General features: G+C 66.8%; 1 protein-coding gene across 2 annotated transcripts in view; it reads right to left on the bottom strand.

Annotated features, from left to right (window-relative positions):
• The window catches only part of CARS1 (cysteinyl-tRNA synthetase 1), a 41,723-nt gene that overhangs the window by 18,822 nt on the left and 3,221 nt on the right, over positions 1-19,680 (bottom strand). The window contains exons 2-10 of one of the 2 annotated variants that reach the window (XM_062195639.1): positions 18,659-18,907; positions 14,903-14,994; positions 12,659-12,747; positions 11,631-11,727; positions 11,164-11,262; positions 10,491-10,640; positions 3,070-3,210; positions 2,515-2,603; positions 1,848-1,969 (exon numbers count right to left, since the gene is read on the bottom strand). In XM_062195639.1, the coding sequence (XP_062051623.1) occupies positions 1,848-1,969; positions 2,515-2,603; positions 3,070-3,210; positions 10,491-10,640; positions 11,164-11,262; positions 11,631-11,727; positions 12,659-12,747; positions 14,903-14,994; positions 18,659-18,907 (1,128 nt within the window). The remainder of the gene's footprint in view (positions 1-1,847; positions 1,970-2,514; positions 2,604-3,069; positions 3,211-10,490; positions 10,641-11,163; positions 11,263-11,630; positions 11,728-12,658; positions 12,748-14,902; positions 14,995-18,658; positions 18,908-19,680) is intronic. The other variant, XM_062195640.1, reaches the window with a different exon arrangement.

Raw genomic sequence — 19,680 nt, 5'->3', positions numbered from 1 at the left:
ATAGTGAGAGAGAGAGAGAGAGACAGAGAGAAAGGTCTTCCTTTTTGCCGTTGGTTCACCCTCCAATGGCCGCCACGGTAGGCTCATCTCACTGATCCGAAGCCAGGAGCCAGGTGCTTCTCCTGGTCTCCCATGCGGGTGCAGGGCCCAAGCACTTGGGCCATCCTCCACTGCCTTCCCGGGGCCACAGCAGAGAGCTGGCCTGGGAGAGGGGCAACCGGGACAGAATCCGGCGCCCTAACTGGGACTAGAACCTGGTGTGCCGGCGCCGCAAGGCGGAGGATTAGCCTGTTGAGCCACGGCGCCAGCCAATCCTTGCTTTTTAATGACACACGAGTGCCGCGGCTGGCGTGAGGCGACCTCCGGGTTGGGTGCGCACTTAGTGGCGCCACCCAGCTCTCTGCCCCGCGAGGCACGGCACGGGAACGGCAGAGGCTCTCCACAGCGGACAGACCTGCAGCCCCGCAGGCCCTGGGCGCACGCCTCCTGCCCCAGGCAGTGCTCTGTGCCCGTCACACGGCGCCCCACACACGTGTGGACACAGGCGGGGCGCGCGGGCCTGTGCTTCTGCCCCCGGTGTTCCCGAGACTTCTCTAAACCAGAGCCCGGAAGGCGCAGCGAACAGAGCGTTTCCACGGCCAGGCGGCCTTCCCGCAGCGCCGAGGGGACTGGTGCCACCTCGCCCTGCAGCAGGCACGGAGAACTCGGCAGAGCGGCCCAGGAAAAGCCGCCGGCAGGGTTTCAAACCCTTGAGTGGAGAGCGGACAGGACACTGCTTGGGACGCCCGAGCGCCGGCTCTGCTTCCCACTCCGGCTTCCCGCACTTCAGGCCCTGCGGGGCGGCAGCGGATGGTTCAGCCGGACCCTGCCACCCACGTGGGAGCCCGGATGCCCGCCTGGCCCGGTCCTGGCCGGGGCAGACGCCTGGGGAGACCGGCAGACAGCTCTCCGTCTGCACCGTCTCTCCCTGTGGCTCTGCCTTTCCCGTGCGATAAATCCGACTCCGCTTCCCGGCTGTGCGTCCTGGGAGTGGCAGACGATGGCGCGGCCGCCCACGCGGGACACCCGACGGCGCTCTGGGCTCCTGGCTCTGCCTGGCCCAGCCCCAGCCATTGTGGCCATCAGGGGAGTGCGCCAGTGGACACAGGCTCCGCGTGTCTCTGACTCTGCCCTTCAAGTCGATGAAAGGACACCAGCACAAAACCAAACAGCCGTACACTCGGCCACTCCCGAGCCCTGCGCCAAGCGGCAGCTCCAGGGATGTGCGGCCCGGCGGCCAGGAGGCCCCTGCGGCCAGGAGGTCCCGCGGCCAGGAGGCCCCCGCGGCCAGGAGGCCCCGGCGGCCAGGAGGCCCCCGCGGCCAGGAGGTCCCCACGGCCAGGAGGTCCCCGCGGCCAGGAGGCCCGGCAGCCAGGAGGCCCCGCGGCCAGGAGGTCCCCACGCCAGGAGGTCCCGCGGCCAGGAGGCCCCCGCGGCCAGGAGGTCCCCGCGGCCAGGAGGCCCCACGGCCAGGAGGTCCCCGCGGCCAGGAGGTCCCCGCGGCCAGGAGGCCCGGCAGCCAGGAGGCCCCGGCGGCCAGGAGGCCCCCGCGCCCAGGAGGCCCCGCGGCCAGGAGGCCCCCGCGCCCAGGAGGCCCCGCGGCCAGGAGGTCCCTGTGGCCAGGAGATCCCTGCGGCCAGGAGGTCCCGCGGCCAGGAGGTCCCCGCGGCCAGGAGGCCCCACGGCCAGGAGGTCCCCGCGGCCAGGAGGTCCCGCGGCCAGGAGGCCCCCGCGCCCAGGAGGCCCCCGCGGCCAGGAGATCCCTGCGGCCAGGAGGCCCCACAGCTCACGCACACAGCTTCTCTTACCTTCGCCTTCCTGAAGAGCCGTCTGGTCGCCCACAGCTTCGGGCACCAGCTTCCCGTAGGAGTGTTTCTCACTGGAGGCAAACTTCACCGTGTCGAAGTAGACGGAGCCGTTGGAAACGTAGCTGGAAACCACGAAGAACGGGGACTCGCGGGACGGCGGGGGCAGCCTGCGGAGCCCTGAGACCTCGGCTGCGCCCTGCTCTCCGCGGCGGCACAGACAGCAGGGACCAGCCAGCCTGACCGCCCCGCCTCTGAGTCTGTCCTCTGCCCCTGCATGGCCCAGCACAGCGCTGGGCTGTCACTTCTGCCCTGGCTGACCGGTCCCCTCTGGCCTTGGCTTGCCCACACAGCCTTGTGCCACTCAGCAGACCTGCATCGAGGGGGAGAGCCGCACCGTCGGCCCAGGCCTGAGCTGCTCTGGGCAGCACGCACGGGTGCTGGTCACTGCAGCTCCTGCCTGCCTCATCCCCCGGCCGGGTGGCAGGCCCCCAAGCCTCACCGGGTGCTGTCCCCAAGCAGGGTCCAGCAAACAGGAGCTGAGAGCCGCAGACGCTGGGCTGTGCCCGCGCTTCTACCTGTGACCACTGCTGGGAACGCCAGCTGCAGAGATGCGCGGGCCGAGCCGGCAGAGCCGGGAGCCTGAGGCCCAGGAGGCCCCAGCACTCACCCGTAGCCATTGTCCACGATCTTCTGGACGAAGCTGACGATCTCCGGCACATACTCGCTCACCCGGGTTAAGACATCTGGGGGGAGAACCTGTGGGTGGTGAGGCAGTGTCCTGGGGGTTTCCCTCCGAAACCTGCGACCTCTGAACCACGCCGCAGGGCGCACGGACTCGGACAGCAGGGAGCCCCCGTGGTCCTCGGGCGTCTCAGCCCTGCAGGCACCCGAGCCCCCGAGCCAGGTCCCCTGGCTAAGGGGGGGGTGGTGGTGCCCGCCTCAGGGAACAGCCCCAGCCTCACGGCCATCTCTCCCCTCTGCCCCACCAGAGGCCCCCGGGAACAGTAAGGACTGGGCCCTGTGGGAGCCCTGGGCCCCGAGCTTCTGGGCAGCCACTTGGGCCAGGCGTGGAGACAACACAGGAAAAGCCTTCCTGCCTCGTGGCTCAGGCTCAGGGCGGACGGAGCCACTCCACCGAGCCGGCCGAGGGAAGTGGGTGTAGCCCACCGGAGGCCCCACGTCACCAGGGGCCGGACCAAGGCCAGCACAGCGAGGCACTCACGTTCAGGGCCTCCATGTCCTTGTGGAACTCTGCCTCCCAGAACTTGGGCAGCGTGGAGAAGATGGAGTTGTCAGTGACCTCACTGCCAAACCTGGAGTCCAGCCACTCGGAGAGCAGGTCCTTGGCTTCCTCCAGCAGCACCTAGAGAGAAGCAGACACCCGGGCGTGGGCGCCACGCCCCACGCCGGCACACCGAGCCCACAGACGCACAGCCAGAGTCGCCAGCTCCCGGCTGGATAGCTACAGCCGCCCCCAGCCGGCGCTGTGGGTGTGACAGGCGTCCCCACGGCGCTCCCGCTGGAAGGCAGACACCAGTCCCCCACCATGCACGCCGGCATCTGTGGCTCTGCATGACCTGGAGCCGGGTCAGGGTCGCAGCCCGAGGTCTGAGGCCCGAGGTCCGAGGTGAGTCAGGGGACAGGGTGGCTGCGGCCGGAAACACGACGAACGCCCCACGATAAAACCTCCTAGGCTGGGACCCCCCCAAACGTCTACGCACACACGCTCCCACTCTGTGGGCAGGGAGCTCGTGGCTCCTGGCTCCAGCCTGGCCATTGCAGCCATTTGGGGAGTGAGCCAGTGGGTGGAAGATCTTGATTTATCAAGATCTTTCAAATTAAGAGAGAGAGAGAGAGAGAGAGAGAGAGAGAGAGAGAGAGAGACGCTCTAAAACCAAGGGGGGACCCGAGGCTGCGAGCTGCATCCCCTGCACCTGCTCCCTGCCCCCACCCCACAATGCAGGAAGAGCCCGGCAGACACAGACCCATCCGTCGTGGGCGTGGCAGCCCGCGGGACCACAGCAAACAAGTCTCCGTCCTTCATCAGTGCCCCCGACCCCAGAACCGTGGAGCCACAGCCTCCTCTGCCGGGCGCTGCCCGAGCTGAGCACAAAACCCACCTGCAGCCAGCTGCGGCCTCCACTCAGGGGCAGGGGAGCCCCCATGCCCTGCTCCAGGTTGGGGGGGGGGGAGGCGGGAGGGAGGGCTGTGAGGTGCATGGCCCAGGGGCACAGCCGCTCAGACCAACCTAACCCAGAGGCTAGAGCCGGCCTCCCACCCCCACAAATCCAAGGCGGCTCGCAGTAGCTCCTGTCTACCAGGAAAATCCTGCGACACACCCCAAGAGGGGAAAAAGTGGCTCGAAGGCACAGGGCAAGCTTCAGAGGAGACGTGGCAGGAGGTGGGGGGCCCGGGTGGGTGAAGAGACCTCAAGGACCATGCCCGGTGCCCTGCTTCTGATCCGGCTCCCCCTAACGTGCTTGGGAAAGCAGTAGACGATGGCTCCAGTAACTGCGCCCCTGCCACCAACGTGGACACCTGGATGGGGTTCCTGGTTCTGGCTTTGGCCCGGCCTTGCCCCCAGCTGATGTGGCCACTTGGGGAGTGAACCAGAGGACGGAAGATCTCTCCTTCTCCCTATCACTCTGCCTTTCAAATAATAAGCAAATAAATCAAAACACTGATAACGCCCCTCGCTGGGCTCCCAATAGAGACGGAGCGGGATGCTGGATTGGAAGTGGATCGGCTGGGACACAACCAGCGCGCACCTGGGAAGCTGGCAGTGCAGGCAGCGGCTTCCCCGCTCCGCCACAACACCGGCCCCGGGACGATTTCTCGACGCGTCTCCCAAAACTTAGGAGACACAGCGAGCAGACCCCCGCCCAGCAGTCACGACGCTGCTCGGGGGAGCAGGCCCCGTGGCGTGGCCTGGGCGCCTGGTTCGGGGCCCAGCCACTGCACGCCTCTGCTCCAGCTGCTAACACACCTGGGCACACCTGATGACGACCCACAAACTCAGGTTCCTGCCACCCAAGAGGTAAACCCAGGTGCAGCTCCCGGCTCCCGGCCTCGGGCTGGCCTGGCTCTGGCCACGCTCTGGCCACTGCAGGCATTTGGGGAGAGGCATGAAAGATCCCTCGCTCTCTCCCTCTCTCTGCCTTTCCAGTGAAATGAAAATAGGAAACACTTAAAACAGCAGCAATAGATCGAACACGCTCGTATCTGTCAGGAGATGTCGCCGGCAGCCACTCGGCGCCGGGGTCTCACAGCCCACGTCAGAGGGCCTGGCCCGAGTCCCAGCTACTCTACTTGCAATCCGGCCTTCTGGGAGGCAGGGTGATGGCGCGAGTGTGTGGGCACCTGCCACTCACGTGAGACACGTGCATGGAGCTCCTGGCCTGGGCCTGGACCAGCCCTGGCTGCTGTGGGCATCTGGGGAGTGAACCAGCAGACAGAAGATTCTGTCTCTTTCTCTCTACCTTCCAAATAAAATGAAATAATTAAAAATAAATAAGATGCAAATAAAAATCGAGCAGCTCCTAAGTCATCAATGAGGCCAGCATCGCCCTCACAGCAAAACCAGACCCCAACAAGAAGACAACACCACGAGCGAAAACCCGCAGCCGGGCACCAGCCCGGTGACGCCGCAAGAACTGCCAGGACCGCGAGGCTGGTTCAACACGGGAGCATCCACACCCGGAGTCCATGGCAGCCCCGTTAGCAAACGGCGGCAGGAAGACAGCCGGCAGAGCCCTGCCTCTCCTGCACAGGAGACGCTCCGAGTACAGCAGGCACGCGGCGACCTCCTCGGCCTGGCATTAGGGCGGTGACATGTGGCGCCTGCGAGGGCCGGGACCAGGCCAGGGCGAGCCCGCAGGAAGCCGAGCGGCGCGTCTCCCCGGAAACCCCAGGGCGGGCCAGCAGACCTCCAGACACAAGGCCGCGTGGCGCACTGAGGTTCACGTACCCCGAGCGCTTGCCTGTCGCCCACCAGTGAACGGGCAGAATTCAAAGTTAACGCGATACCGGGGCCGGTGCTGAGCCACTGCCTTGGACACCAGCATCCCATGTGAGCACAGGTTCAAGTCCCTGCTGCTCCCCTCTGGTCCAGCTCCTGGAACGCTCCTAGGAAAGCAGTGGACGATGCCCAAGTGCCTGGGCCCCTACAGCCACGCGGGAGACCCGGAGGAGGCTCCTGGCTCCTGGCGAAGATGAACACTGGGCAAACAAACACACCAAAAGACGGCTCACATCACATGCCGTCAGGGGACGCAGGCTGACAGCCGGACACCACCAGGCGCTATCACAGTGGTCGAAACGCCGACCGCACGCCAGCTGCACGCCGAGCAACAGGAGCGCTCGCTGGCGGCTCGGCCGCTTCTCACGAGACCGCCCGCTCTGGCCCCGCCATCCGGTGACCACGCTGCTGGGCACTCACTCAGAGCTGAGAAGTCGGACCCAGGCAAAACCCCACCCGGGGTGCTGCTGGGAAGGGAAGCGACCAAGGCGCCCTCCGGTGAGGGGATGGCGAGGACATCCCGACAATGGGCGTGGAGCGGTGCCCGGCGCCAGAGAAACGCGCTCTCGGGCCCCGAACGACGCGGAGGCAGCCCGCCCCGTGGGACCACAGCCGTCTCTGCTCCCGGCTCCCAGACCCCAGACCCCTAGGACTCTGCTGGGGGACAGGAGCATCCCTCGTCCTAATGAAGCAGCTCTTGGGCTCCCGGCAACCTCGGGGTGGGGCTGGTTGCCCAGACGACCAGCCTAGGGATGAGAGGCAGGGTCCACAGCCCCACCCCAGCCTTCTGGGACAGGGAGGGGCCGAGAGTGGTGCTGATCACCTATGGTCATTGACGTCATGTGGACCCGGGTGATAAAGACGCCATAAACCATGAAACCCCAGAGGGACAAGGTTCAGAGCCACTGCATGGAGAACACCAGGGGGCGTCGGGCAGCCATGTGCCTGCGGGCACAGAGGCACCACCACCTCCCTCACCGAGCAGACACACGTGGCAGACCCCTGCTCACGCCACTCAAGACCCTCGAGGGGCCTGAGGACCTCACCATGAGCCACAGGACTCCAGCCCTGAGGCGTGGTGTCTGGCACAGCACCAGGAGGCCTGGAGCCCACACTGCGTCCCAGGTCCAAGCCCAGCTTCGCGCCAACGCACACCCCGGCGGGGCGGCGGGCCACGGCTTCACTGCCACCGAGTTCCTTGTCCCTGGCTTCAGCCTGGCCCAGCCTTGCCTGCCGAGGGCACGCGGGCGATAAACCCCGAGATGGAAGATCGTGTGCCTTTCAGAAGACCGAACACGTGACAGCGCGTCTGTAAAGCTTTAGAAGAAAACAGGAGCGCAGTCACGTTCGGCGTGGGCACTCAGGCCCAGAAGCGCTCCCAGGACAGCAGCAGACGGCGGCTCTGCCCTGGAAGCCAGCACCTCGTTCTGAGAAAGTGGACCGGGCAGCCGCAAACCAGCCGGGAGACCAGCCAGGACGGGCAGCTGCCGCGGCTCCGCCCCAGAGGCGAGACGGGCACGCCCAGAGCGCTGGCTCGCCACCGCCCACTCCCTTCACGGTCATCAGGAGAGACCGACGCTGACGTGGGGGGTACACGCACAGTCAGGACGCCCGGAAGGCTCGAGCAAGACGAAGCGCGCCTGAGAGAGGTCTGTGGCAGGGTGGCCCCGGCACCTGGGCGCTGTGCCGCCCCGACTCCAAGAGGCTGTGCCAGCTCTTCTCCTGTGAGCTGAAGGGCCCCTCACGACCCTGGGCAGGACACCCACCAGGCGGCTGTGACCACGTGGCCCTGGGCAGGACACCCCCGGGCAGGACACCCCCTGGCGGCTGTGACCATGCGGCCCCGGGCAGGACACCCCCGGGCAGGACACCCACCAGGCGGCTGTGACCGTGCGGCCCCGGGCAGGACACCCCCGGGCAAGACACCTCTCTGGCGGCTGTGACCGTGCGGCCCCGGGCAGGACACCTCTCTGGCGGCTGTGACCACACGGCCCCGGGCAGGACACCCCCCGGGCAGGACACCTCTCTGGCGGCTGTGACCATGCGGCCCCGGGCAGGATACCCCAGGCGGCTGTGACCATGCGGCCCCGGGCAGGACACCTCTCTGGCGGCTGTGACCATGCGGCCCGGGCAGGACACCCCCTGGCGGCTGGGTCCTTCATGTAAGAGAGCTTCAGACACCTGTGTGTGGATCTAGAAGGCTCTTCCCCTGCTATGTGTCCCTGCTGTGTCGCTGTGCCGAGTCCTGTGAGTGCTTCCGGAGAATCCCAGACACAAAGGCCACACGGACACGGCCACTCGGCTGTGCCCTGAATCCCAGGTGTCCAGCCTTACAGATGTGGCTCCTCAGCTCACAGCTCACCATTCACATTAAAGGAACGCAAGCCACAGCCACAGCGGTAGCGGCTCCGCCCATCTGGGTGGAAAAGACGGAGCCCTGGTACACGGGTGGGAGTGGCTTCATGGTACAGACACCGTGGGACCAACACCAGCTCCCCAGAAGGCTAAGAACAGAACTGTCGGGGCTGGGGCTGTGGTGCAGTCCATTAAGCCACCATTGTGACGCCAGCATCCCATGCTGCAGCGTCAGTGCCGGGTCAAGTCCCGGCTGCTCTGCTTCCAATCCGCTCCCTCCTACTGCACCTGGGAATGCAGCACAGGATGGCTGCCCCCAGTGGTGCTCCTGGCTCCTAGCTTTGACCTGACCCAGCGCTGGCTGTTGCAGGAAACAGGAGTGAACAGCGGGTGGAGGGTGAGTCTCTGTCACTCTGACTTTTGGGTAAATAAAAATAAACAGATCTTATCTGCACGCACACAGGAGCCGGGGTCTGCACACACGCGCACGCACAGGAGCCGGGGTCTGCACACACACGCACGCACACAGGAGCCGGGGGTCTGCACACACGCGCACACACACAGGAGCCGGGTCTGCACACACGAGCACACACAGGAGCCGGGGTCTGCACACACGCGCACGCACAGAGCCGGGGTCTGCACACACGAGAACACACAGGAGCCGGGGTCTGCACACACGCGCACACACAGGAGCCGGGGTCTGCACACACGCGCACACAGGAGCCGGGGTCTGCACACACGCGCACACACAGGAGCCGGGGTCTGCACACACGCGCACACACAGGAGCCGGGGTCTGCACACACGCGCACACACAGGAGCCGGGGTCTGCACACACGCGCACACACAGGAGCCGGGGTCTGCACACACGCGCACGCACACAGGAGCCGGGGGTCTGCACACACGCGCACACACACAGGAGCCGGGTCTGCACACACAAGCACGCACACAGGAGCCGGGGGTCTGCACACACGCGCACACACACAGGAGCCGGGGTCTGCACACACGCGCACACACAGGAGCCGGGGTCTGCACACACGCGCACGCACACAGGAGCCGGGGTCTGCACACACGCGCACACACAGGAGCCGGGGTCTGCACACACGCGCACGCACACAGGAGCCGGGGTCTGCACACACGCGCACGCACACAGGAGCCGGGGTCTGCACACACGCGCACACACAGGAGCCGGGTCTGCACACACGCGCACACAGGAGCCGGGGTCTGCACACACGCGCACACACAGGAGCCGGGTCTGCACACACGCGCACACAGGAGCCGGGGTCTGCACACACGAGCACGCACAGGAGCCGGGTCTGCACACACGCGCACGCAGTCACTCACAGGAGCCGAGGGCCCGGTGTCCTCACAGAGGCAGAGGACAGTGTGACCCAGCTTGGCAGACACCTGCTACAACACAGGAAGGTCCCAAAGACACCGCAGCGAGTGACACGAGACAGAGGAGGGCGCGTCCCCTTGAGCGCACCAACAGGAAGTCCTAGAGCAGTCGGATCCGCAGACAGGAAGTGGAATGGGATTGGGGGAGTGCCAGAGGCTAGAGTCAAGGGCTGGATGGGGACAGAGTTTCAGAGGAGAAGGTTCTAGAAACGTGCTTAATGCTGCCAGACCCTGCACTTAGAAAAACAGCTACGATGGCAAATTGTATACGCATTTTACCATGGTTTTAAAAGAAAGGCTCTCAGTGGAACAGCCGGAGGACAGAGAGCCCAGGGGCGTCAGGACAGCAGACCAGCGGCACGGCCCCAGGCAGGCAGGTGGACGGCACCTGTGCTCTGAGCGGGGCAGGCCTGCAGGCCGTGCGCACAACTCCCATCATGCCCCACCACCCGTGTCTGCCGGGGGACGCCTGGGGAGGGAGACGGGGAAGCAGCCCTCAGGGGAGGACAGAGGTGCCCTGCCTGCCCCTGCTGGCCCAGCAGCCTCCCTCAACAGCGGGGGACCCCGGCACAGACGGGAGCTGGGGGAGGGCGTGGGAGGCCTTTCCAGCCACACCTTCTGCTCCTGTCTCTGGGGTGACCCCCGCAAAGGCCACGCCCCCGTCCCATGGGCGCCGCCTGTGTGCTGGAAGTGAGGGAGGGGCCCGGGGGGCAGGAGCAGGACTCCCGGGTACCCCACGTCTCACTGCGGTGGGACCCAGCTCTGCCACCTGGCCTTGGCAGGCTCGGGGCAGTTTGTGCTGGAGTGCAGACCCGTCCTGCGGCCGACGCGGCACCCACGCGGCAGGACGGGCTGGGACCGGCTCGGCGCTCACCTGCACGCAGCTCTGGACTTCCTCCTCGGCCAGCCGCGCCTCCAGCGCCCTCTCCAGCGGCTCAGTGGCAAGCCTCACCGCCTGCTGAGCCCGCTCCAGCATCTGCCTCTTGTCTGGGTCCACGGTCTCGCTCAGCTTCACGGAAAACGGCTGCAGCCGCGAGGAGACAAAGCTAGCACCGGCCGTGCAGCTGCCCGAGCGCGCACAGCTGCCCAGGCGGGAGCCGCACTGGGTTTTCCCACTGCCCCGGCACTACAGAAGCTGCGCCAGTGGCTTGGACTCAAGCCCTCCTCCCAGGTGACTGGCAGGGCGTTCAGCCTCTGCGAGCCTCGGTCCTCCCGTGCAGGGCGGGTCCCGGGCCGGCCCCGCCGGGGAGGCCTTGCTGAGCTCCAAGCTCACGGGCCGGCCCAGCGAGGGCCGAAGGCAGCGCAGCGGCTCACTGTGGTCCCGGTGCGCGGCACAGGACGCCCCGTGTTCCCAGTCATGCTTGTCAGAAAGAACACACTACTCTAGAGAAAACCCTCTCGCAGGCCAGGGCCACACCTCTGCAGACTTCCGCACCCCGACGGAAGTGGCCTGAGCGCTGGACGCGTGGTAAAGGCCACGACACACAGCACCCGGGGACGGGGACAGGCAAAGGGCGCGGAGCCCGAGCAGCCGGCCAGGGGCCCACCTTCAGGGCGGCGTGGACGTCACGCAGCAGCTGTGCCGCCGGCGGCTTCCTCTCCCGGTACTGCTGGAACAGGTGGTTCTGCCGGGCCCTCCTGATGATCTGCAGGGAGAGGGGGCGCCATCCAGGACGGGGAGGCGGGGGCTCCACCCACCCCGGCCGCCCTCACGCCCGGGACAACAGGGGGGTCCCCACACACACACACGAGGCGTCGTCACCACGAACACTGCCCTCCCTGACACCACCAAGCAGGGCCAAGGTCTTCCATGAGCTTCCGGACACTTAAGCCCCAGGCCCCAGGCCCAGCTCCCGCCCAGAGCCACCCCGCTTCTGTGGCGCTGCCGGGGCGCCGACAGACACCCCATCTGGCCCTGACGCCAGCCACCCCCGAGGGGGTTCCACCCCGCCGAGACCCTGCCAGCCCGAGACCCTGCCTCCGAGTCCCCCCACCGACTCGAAGCCTCGCTTACCTTGTCGTCGATGTCGGTGATGTTCATGCAGTAGAAGACGTCAAACTTGAAGTAATCCTTCAACACTCTCCTCAAGATGTCGAAAGAGATGTAGGACCTGGGACCACAGGAAAACAGTGTCTCCCACGGGAATGCGTGGACGCGACCCAAACAGCGGGAGCCCCAGTGCCCCACACCCCAGCTCTGTGAAGGCCAGAGACCAGACTCCATGAAACTGTGTTACGGGGCCGGCACCGTGCGCAGTAGGTTAATCCTCTGCCTGTGTGCGGGCATCCCACATGGGCGCCGGTTCGAGTCCCGGCTGCTCCTGTTCCCATCCAGCTCTCTGCAATGGCCTGGGAAGGCAGTGGAGGATGGTCCAAGTCCTTGGGCCCCTGCACCCATGTGGGAGACCTGAGGAAGCTCCTGGCTCCTGATTGGTGTAGCTCCAGCCGTTGCGGCCATTTGGGGAGTGAACCAGAGGAAGGAAGACCTTTCTCTTTGTCTCTTCCTCACTGTCTGTAACTCTACCTCTCAAATAAATAAATAAAACCTTTAAAGAAAAAGAAACTTTGTCTCACACGTGGGAAGTCACCAGCAGCTACACACGTGTGGCGTGTGTGAAGTACATTCATCACACGTCCATGGTCCCAGTGCCAAGTGCTTCCCTGCTGCGTGCCTAATCCCCAAATCCAAACCTGAGCCCCTCCGAGCCCCGGGTGCAGCCGCGGGCAGTGTACGGCTGTGGCCCTCCCCCCACGCCATGGCCACCCTCTGTGGGGCTCGTGGCCAGGACGCAGCACCCAGCACCCCGCTGCCCTCCCCCGGCCTGAGGGAGGGAGGGGCGTCTGGCTACAACCCAGGATCTCAGTGTTTCTCTTTTGGGTTACCGTTCCATTTGTGGAATTAAAACCTTTTCAACTTAAAAATGAGAGAAGGAAACTTCGGGGTTTCCCAATTTCCCTGCAAACCTCAGGTCCCCAGGGCAGAGCCACGCGGCCCCGCCGGCCTCTGCCCGTGCTACAGCAGCCGCGACCACGCCGGCCTACCTGGCGTGCCCCATGTGCGAGGCGTCGTACACGGTCGGCCCGCAGCAGTACCAGGACACCTTCCTCCCATCTTGAGGTACAAACACATCCTGTGCAGGGTGAAGGGGGGATCATGGCAGGTGAGAGAAGCACTGCCCGGGGCCCAACAGCACGGTGGTCGGCAGGAGCCACAGGCCTCTGGGCGCGTCACCACGCAGGCCTCCACTCCCACGCCCCAGTGCTGCTCTGCACTTCCAGTGTCGCTTCCTGCTGACGGAGACCCTGGCTCCAGTGCCTGGGTCCCTGCCATCCTCGCTGGGAGACCAGGATGGAGCTCCAGTGCCTGGGTCCCTGCCGTCCTCGCTGGGAGACCAGGATGGAGCTCCAGGTCCCTGGGTCCCTGCCGTCCTCGCTGGGAGACCAGGATGGAGCTCCAGTGCCTGGGTCCCTGCCGTCCTCGCTGGGAGACCAGGATGGAGCTCCAGGTCCCTGGGTCCCTGCCGTCCTCGCTGGGAGACCAGGATGGAGCTCCAGGTCCCTGGGTCCCTGCCGTCCACGCTGGGAGACCAGGATGGAGCTCCAGGTCCCTGGGTCCCTGCCGTCCTCGCTGGGAGACCAGGATGGAGCTCCAGGTCCCTGGGTCCCTGCCGTCCTCGCTGGGAGACCAGGATGGAGCTCCAGGTCCCTGGGTCCCTGCCGTCCACGCTGGGAGACCAGGATGGAGCTCCAGGTCCCTGGGTCCCTGCCGTCCTCGCTGGGAGACCAGGATGGAGCTCCAGGTCCCTGGGTCCCTGCCGTCCTCGCTGGGAGACCAGGATGGAGCTCCAGTGCCTGGGTCCCTGCCGTCCTCGCTGGGAGACCAGGATGGAGCTCCAGGTCCCTGGGTCCCTGCCGTCCACGCTGGGAGACCAGGATGGAGCTCCAGGTCCCTGGGTCCCTGCCGTCCTTGCTGGGAGACCAGGATGGAGCTCCAGGTCCCTGGGTCCCTGCCGTCCTCGCTGGGAGACCAGGATGGAGCTCCAGGTCCCTGGGCCCTGCCGTCCTCGCTGGGAGACCAGGATGGAGCTCCAGGTCCCTGGGTCCCTGCCGTCCTCGCTGGGAGACCAGGATGGAGCTCCAGGTCCCTGGGTCCCTGCCATCCTCGCTGGGAGACCAGGATGGAGCTCCAGTGCCTGGGTCCCTGCCGTCCACGCTGGGAGACCAGGATGGAGCTCCAGGTCCCTGGGTCCCTGCCGTCCACGCTGGGAGACCAGGATGGAGCTCCAGGTCCCTGGGTCCCTGCCGTCCTCGCTGGGAGACCAGGATGGAGCTCCAGTGCCTGGGTCCCTGCTGTCCACGCTGGGAGACCAGGATGGAGCTCCAGTGCCTGGCCCAGCCCTGGCTGTCGAGGCACTTGAGTGAACCAGCGGATGGAAGACTCACTGCCCGTCACTCGCTCTCTTTTGAAAGATTTATTTTATTTATTTGAGAGGCAAAGTTATAGAGAGAGGTCTTCCATCCGCTGGTTCACTCCCCAAATGGCCACAATGCCCAGAGCAGAGCCGATCCGAAGCCAGGAGCCGGGAGCTCCATCCAGGTCTCCACGCGGGTGCAGGGGCCCAAGGACTTGGCCCATCTGCTGCTGCTTTCCCAGGTGCATCAACAGGGAGCCAGACCAGAGTGGAGCAGCCGGGACTCAAACCGGCACCCATATGGGATGCTGGCTCTGCAGGCTGGGGCTTTAACCCCCTGCGCCACAGCGCCAGCCCCGTCTCTTTCAAATACAATGAAAACGAACTGAAAGGCAAACTTAACCGTCCCAACAGTTTTGCTGGAGCCCAGTGAGACTGCCCACGGCCCCTTCCAGGGACAAGGCCAGCAGGCGGGCGCTCTCCTCCCTGTGCGCCTGCTGTGCGCAGATCCAAAGTCCCAGCAGCCCACGGCCCTCCCTGAAAGCTCCGGAGCCCTGGCCACGCCCGCACAGCAAGGCCAGCGAAGCCCACTGAGCCAGGACCCGACCGTGCGGGCTGCGTCAGCCACGCTGCCCGGGAGCCCATGTGGGCTGCGTCAGCCACGCTGCCCGGGAGCCCGTGTGGGCTGCCCCAGCCTTTCCGCTCGGGCAGAGCCGAGATGCTGCTCAGGGCAACCTGTTCCCTGGGGCCCTGGGTGCCAGAGGGCCGCAGCGACCGTAACACAGCGAGCGACAGAGGGAGCCCGGTCTGGCGCCCACGCGCCCACGGCCAGGCCTGCTCCTGCCTGCCCCCGCTCGCCGGCGCCGGCGCCTACCTTGCTGCGGGTGAGGCTGTTGTATAGGCGCAGCTGGCACGGCGCCGTCCCGGCGGGAGGAGACCACGGAGGCTGCACCCGGCGGCCCTTACCTGGGGGCACAAGGAATCTGTGAGGTCACGTGAGCTGCACCCCATCTCGAGCCCCCTCAGCAATGCAACTGCTCATTTTCTCATGAACGAAGAACTTATCTGAGAGGCAGAGAAAGGGCTGGACCAGGAGCTGGGAGCTCAACCGCCTCCTACTCGGGCGTCAAAACCCCACCACCGTGCTGCCTCCCAGGACTGCACCACCGTGCTGCCTCCCAGGGACCCCACCACCGTGCTGCCTCCCAGGGACCGCACCCGACAGGCTGCCCAGGAACTTCTGTTTTAACGACATCGGCGCCAAGCAGGCCGAGCAGAGCGGCTCCCGCCGGCCACCACACCAGCCCAGCTGGGGCAGGAAGACAGCCCTGCTTGTCCTGCTCCACTGTTCCCCCACATCCTCCCACCGCCATGCCGCCCCTGGCCTGTGGGTCAGGCTCACTGACCCCGACAGTCCGTGCGTGGCAACCTGGGGCGCCCTCCTCTCCTCCCCCAGCCATGGCCACCCAGCCCTCCACACCTCTGTCCTCTGTGGAGTGCAGGGGGCTGGCTCCCGGAGCGGGTCCCCTCAGCCCGGCTGACGCTGACCCACACGCTGCAGCCCCCAGTCTCATCTACATCGCTTCTTCCTGCCTTCAGAAACAGCCCCGGGGCCCCCAGGTCCCACTTGGGTCCTCACTGGCTGGGGCAGCCCTGCCCAGGCCACCACAGGGCACTGTGCGCCCCTAGCAGGTGGCCGGGGCCAGGCTGCCCAACCACAGGGCACTGTGCGCCCCTAGCAGGTGGCCAGGGCCAGGCTGCCCAGCCACGCCCAGGCTCCATCCCGCTGAAGCAGGCAGGTGTCCTCACACGGCTGCCTCTGCACGAACCGGACAGGACAGACAGGGAGCGACTCCACGGTGAGGCAGCTCCTGCGCCCGTGTGGCAGGCAGGGAAGCGGGGCTCCCTGGGTCCGCGCCCAGGGCACACCTGTGTGCAAGGCCCTCACTGCAGCTACCCACTACACACCGATGTGCCTCGACCCCAGCACAGCGCCTGCCAGCCACACGGAACGCCCTGCCCGTCTTCACGGCCAGGCACCTCGCTTCCTGTCCCTCTGCCTCCACCTCCTGTGCAGGGGAGGCTCCGTCCTCAGGGGACATCCTGACCGGGCGCCACCGGAGCCTCAAACACAGTGGCCAGCATTCATTTCATTCCTACCAAGTCCACCCGGAGAGCCGCTGTGGAGCCAGCCCCGGGTGCTGGCCGTCCCCGGGGGCCCAGACGGAGGGTGCTGGTAACCAACGGCTAGGAGGTAAGAAAGTTAGGAGGGCGGGGAGGGGAGGGGAAGCCACACACGTGGGCCAGCCGGGGCCGAAGCAGCACCTTCCCCCAGGACACTCCCACGCGGCCACAGACCCTGATGCAGGGAAAACCCCAACTCCACGGCAAAGCACGAGGCCAGAGGCTGGAAGCTGCCCGCCCGGCCCCAGCATCCCAGGCGAACGCCACCTCGGGTCCCGGCGGCTCCACTCTGACCCGGCCCCCGCTGATGCACCTGGGAAGGCAGTGAAGCCGGCCCAAGTACTTGGACCCCTGCCGCTCTGGGTGGGAGACCCAGAGGAAGCCCCAGGCTGCTGGCTTTGGCCCGCGTGCCCCAGCGGGGAGACTCGCTCGCTCGCTCGCTCTCTAACTCTGCCTCCAGGATCAGGAAGTCTCCAGGGAGGCGATGCTCCTGCCCCTGTGATCCATCCAGTCCTCGTCAAAATCCCAGAACGCCCGACACGAAGCTCAGGGCTCCAGGACGCCTGCAGCACCGCAGGTTTCAGGGAAGTCCAGGCCCCCAAACTCAGACGGCACCGAGGGGACAGCTGGAGCTATCGCTCGGCTCCTCCCCTCCCTCAGGTTCCCGGCTCACCTCAGCCAGTGTCTCCCACCCTCCACCACCTCCTCTCTCAGCAGGGGCTCTGCACCCCACCCCGCCTGGGCACGTGGACATGTGGACACCACGGGGAAATGACGTCCAACCCGACAGGCTGTGCCCTGCAGGGGGACACCCCTGCACGACAGAGATGGGGAGACTGAAGGGAAATGGGTGGAGACAGACACAGGAGGTATGGACCCAGGGGCGCTCACCTGGCCTGGCCGGGCCCAGCACGGAGCTACCTGCACAATCCTGCAGGCGAGGCCTCGACCCCCTTCCTGGGGAGCCGGAGGGGCAGGCGGGTGAGTCCCAGCTCAGGCGCAGGGGTGGAAAGAGGAAGCGACTGCAGGCCAGGAGAGCCCAGGCGCTCAGAAGGGGCCCGGCTGCACAGGGCCGGGCCAGGGGTGAAGCAGAGCCACGAGCGACATCCTGGCTTCGCTGAGGGTCCCTGGGGCCTTGGGGCGGGGTTGGAGACAGGTGCAGCCAGGGCGGGACGGCAGCAGGGGCAGGCGCTACTCCCCATTCACAGGCGGGGAAGGTGGGCACTGTAGGCAGCGTTGGGGCTGGAACCCCGGATGAGAGGCAGCCGAGACCCACACAGTGAGGACAGGGGACTTCGAGGGCCACCCACCCACGGCCACCAGAGGTTGAGTGGCAGTCCTGGGCACCAGTCTACTCTGCCTAGAGCCCCAGTCCGCCACGCGCCTGGCTGGAGGGCCGCCCACCTAAGGCTCGTCACTCCTGTCTACACGTGGGCTCCAGCGGCTTCGTTGGCAGCCTGAGAACCAGGGAACTTGGAGAGGGAGGAGCTGGGCTGATCCTGCTGGTGCCACCCGTGGTCTACCACTCTGCTCGCCCGAGTGCGTGTAGGAGCCCGGGCCGTGGCCGCCCCTGAGTGCGTGTGGGAGCCCGGGCTGTGGCCGTGTGGCCCTGCTGGGGCGGCCGTCCTGGGCCCTGCCCGCCCCTGAGTGCGTGTGGGAGCCTGGGCTGTGGCTGCCCCTGAGTGTGTGTTGGAGCCTGGGCCGTGGCCGCGTGGCCCTGCTGGGGCGGCCGTCCTGGGCTCTACGAGGGAGCCCTCCTCTACCTCACGCCGCACGGTTCTCGCCCGGGGATGGGCTCAGGCCCGCTGGCTGCACCTCAGTTAGGGTTGGCAGGGGCCCACCTCATGCCGCGGATGTCACAGGTGGGAATGGCGCTGGGGGAGGGGTGGTTGCTGCAGGGTCACCCAGAAACCAAACACCTCCAACCCCAGGAGCCTCGACGCCACGCCTGCCCCAGTCCAAGGGACCTAGTGGAGTCCTGGGAGCCCCAGGAGGCCATCTGGCCCGGGGTGGGGGCAGAAGAAGCCAGGCAGCCTGCCCCACACAACGGAGGGTGAACGCCCACAGCCTGCAGCAGCCACGGGAGGGGTGCAATGGGAGCCGGCACCCACGGAGGCCGTGAGCGCCCGGGACTCTCTCCAGTGCTCTGGAGACACACCACACCAGGCTGCGCGGAGCGGCTTCTTCCCGACTTACAGAGCTCCACGCCGACCCGATTACCAGCACCACTCCCGGTCTGGGGCAGAAATGCCCCGCAGTCTGGCGTCAGGCAGAGCCAGGCGAGACGCCCACCGACAGCCCCAGCCTGGACACGGCCCCCGCACCCGGCCACCCGTGCCGATGGGCACGCGGAGTTCCCAAGACGCAGCTCCACAGGGCGATGCCGCCCGGCCTCGGCCCGCGCTGGTGGGGGAGGTCTGGACGGCAGGAGGCCGCTGCTACTCACTTGCGTGGAGCCCACAGGGCTGGCCTTTGTCCCGGGGGTCACCCAGGATCGCTTCTATGTGCCTGAACCACCGAGCCACGTGGAAGAGCCCCGGGTCGGCGGGCGGGGCCGAGAGCTGCCTGAACAGGTCCACGTCTGCCTGGGACAGCGTGTGCCCCTGGACATAGCTACGCGTGCTGAGGTGCTCGTTCAGGGCCCGCGCCCGGGCTGCCTCGTCCCTAATGCTCAGGAGGCACGTGTAGGCGAGAGCTGCAAAGACAGAGGGGACAGGGCGTCAGGCGGCAGAGCGCGGGCGGGCGGCGAGAGCGCCGAGCCCCTGAGCCGCGCACGTCAGCGTGGTCGACTGCATGCTGCGTGAATGGCGCCTCAACGTTGAGAACCTCAAAACCAAGACCAAGGCCAACCCCTTTTCTGCAGCGGCGCTGGGAGGTGAGGGGTCGGCACAGGCCGAGGCTGTCCACGCCCCAGAGATGGCCAGGCTCTCCCACTGCTTCCAGAGGCTCAGGGCCGCATCCCAGCCCGCCTGAAAAGCTCCGGTACCTGACCCCTCCCCGGTGCGTCCACCACGAGGGGCAAGCTGTGAACGTGGGCCTCCACCGCCCTGCAGTGGGAAGACACAGTCCAGTGCCCCACACTGTCCTTCTCCCCCACATTCACTGCCACCCATCCCACCCAGACCTCTCCTCGCCAATTCGGGAACGCCCCGCACACAGCCGTGTCGGCAGAGATAGGCCCTCCCGGCGCCCTCGGCCAGCTCCTCCCCGGCCTTCCACGCTGCCCGCGCCCAGCCCCAGGCCGGTCCTGGCACCTGATCTTTGCCTGTGCCGCTGCAGAGCCCCCGTGTGGGGAGAAACCTCCTGAACTCAGGGTGGGTGCTGTGCTGGGGGAAGGCTGAGCGACGGCCGGGGGCCGAGACACCTGACTCCACTCCTCCGCACAGCCTGGGGGGCGCAGGGCTTCGGCGCACCTACCCCGAGCCTGACTCAACCCCTCACACCCTGTGACCCCCAGGGCCAGACTGT

The sequence above is a fragment of the Lepus europaeus genome, chromosome 7, assembly GCF_033115175.1.
Source record: "Lepus europaeus isolate LE1 chromosome 7, mLepTim1.pri, whole genome shotgun sequence".
Taxonomy (NCBI): Eukaryota; Metazoa; Chordata; class Mammalia; order Lagomorpha; family Leporidae; genus Lepus; species Lepus europaeus.
Note: the sequence above shows the minus strand (reverse complement) of the source record. Positions and strands in the feature narration are given on the sequence as shown.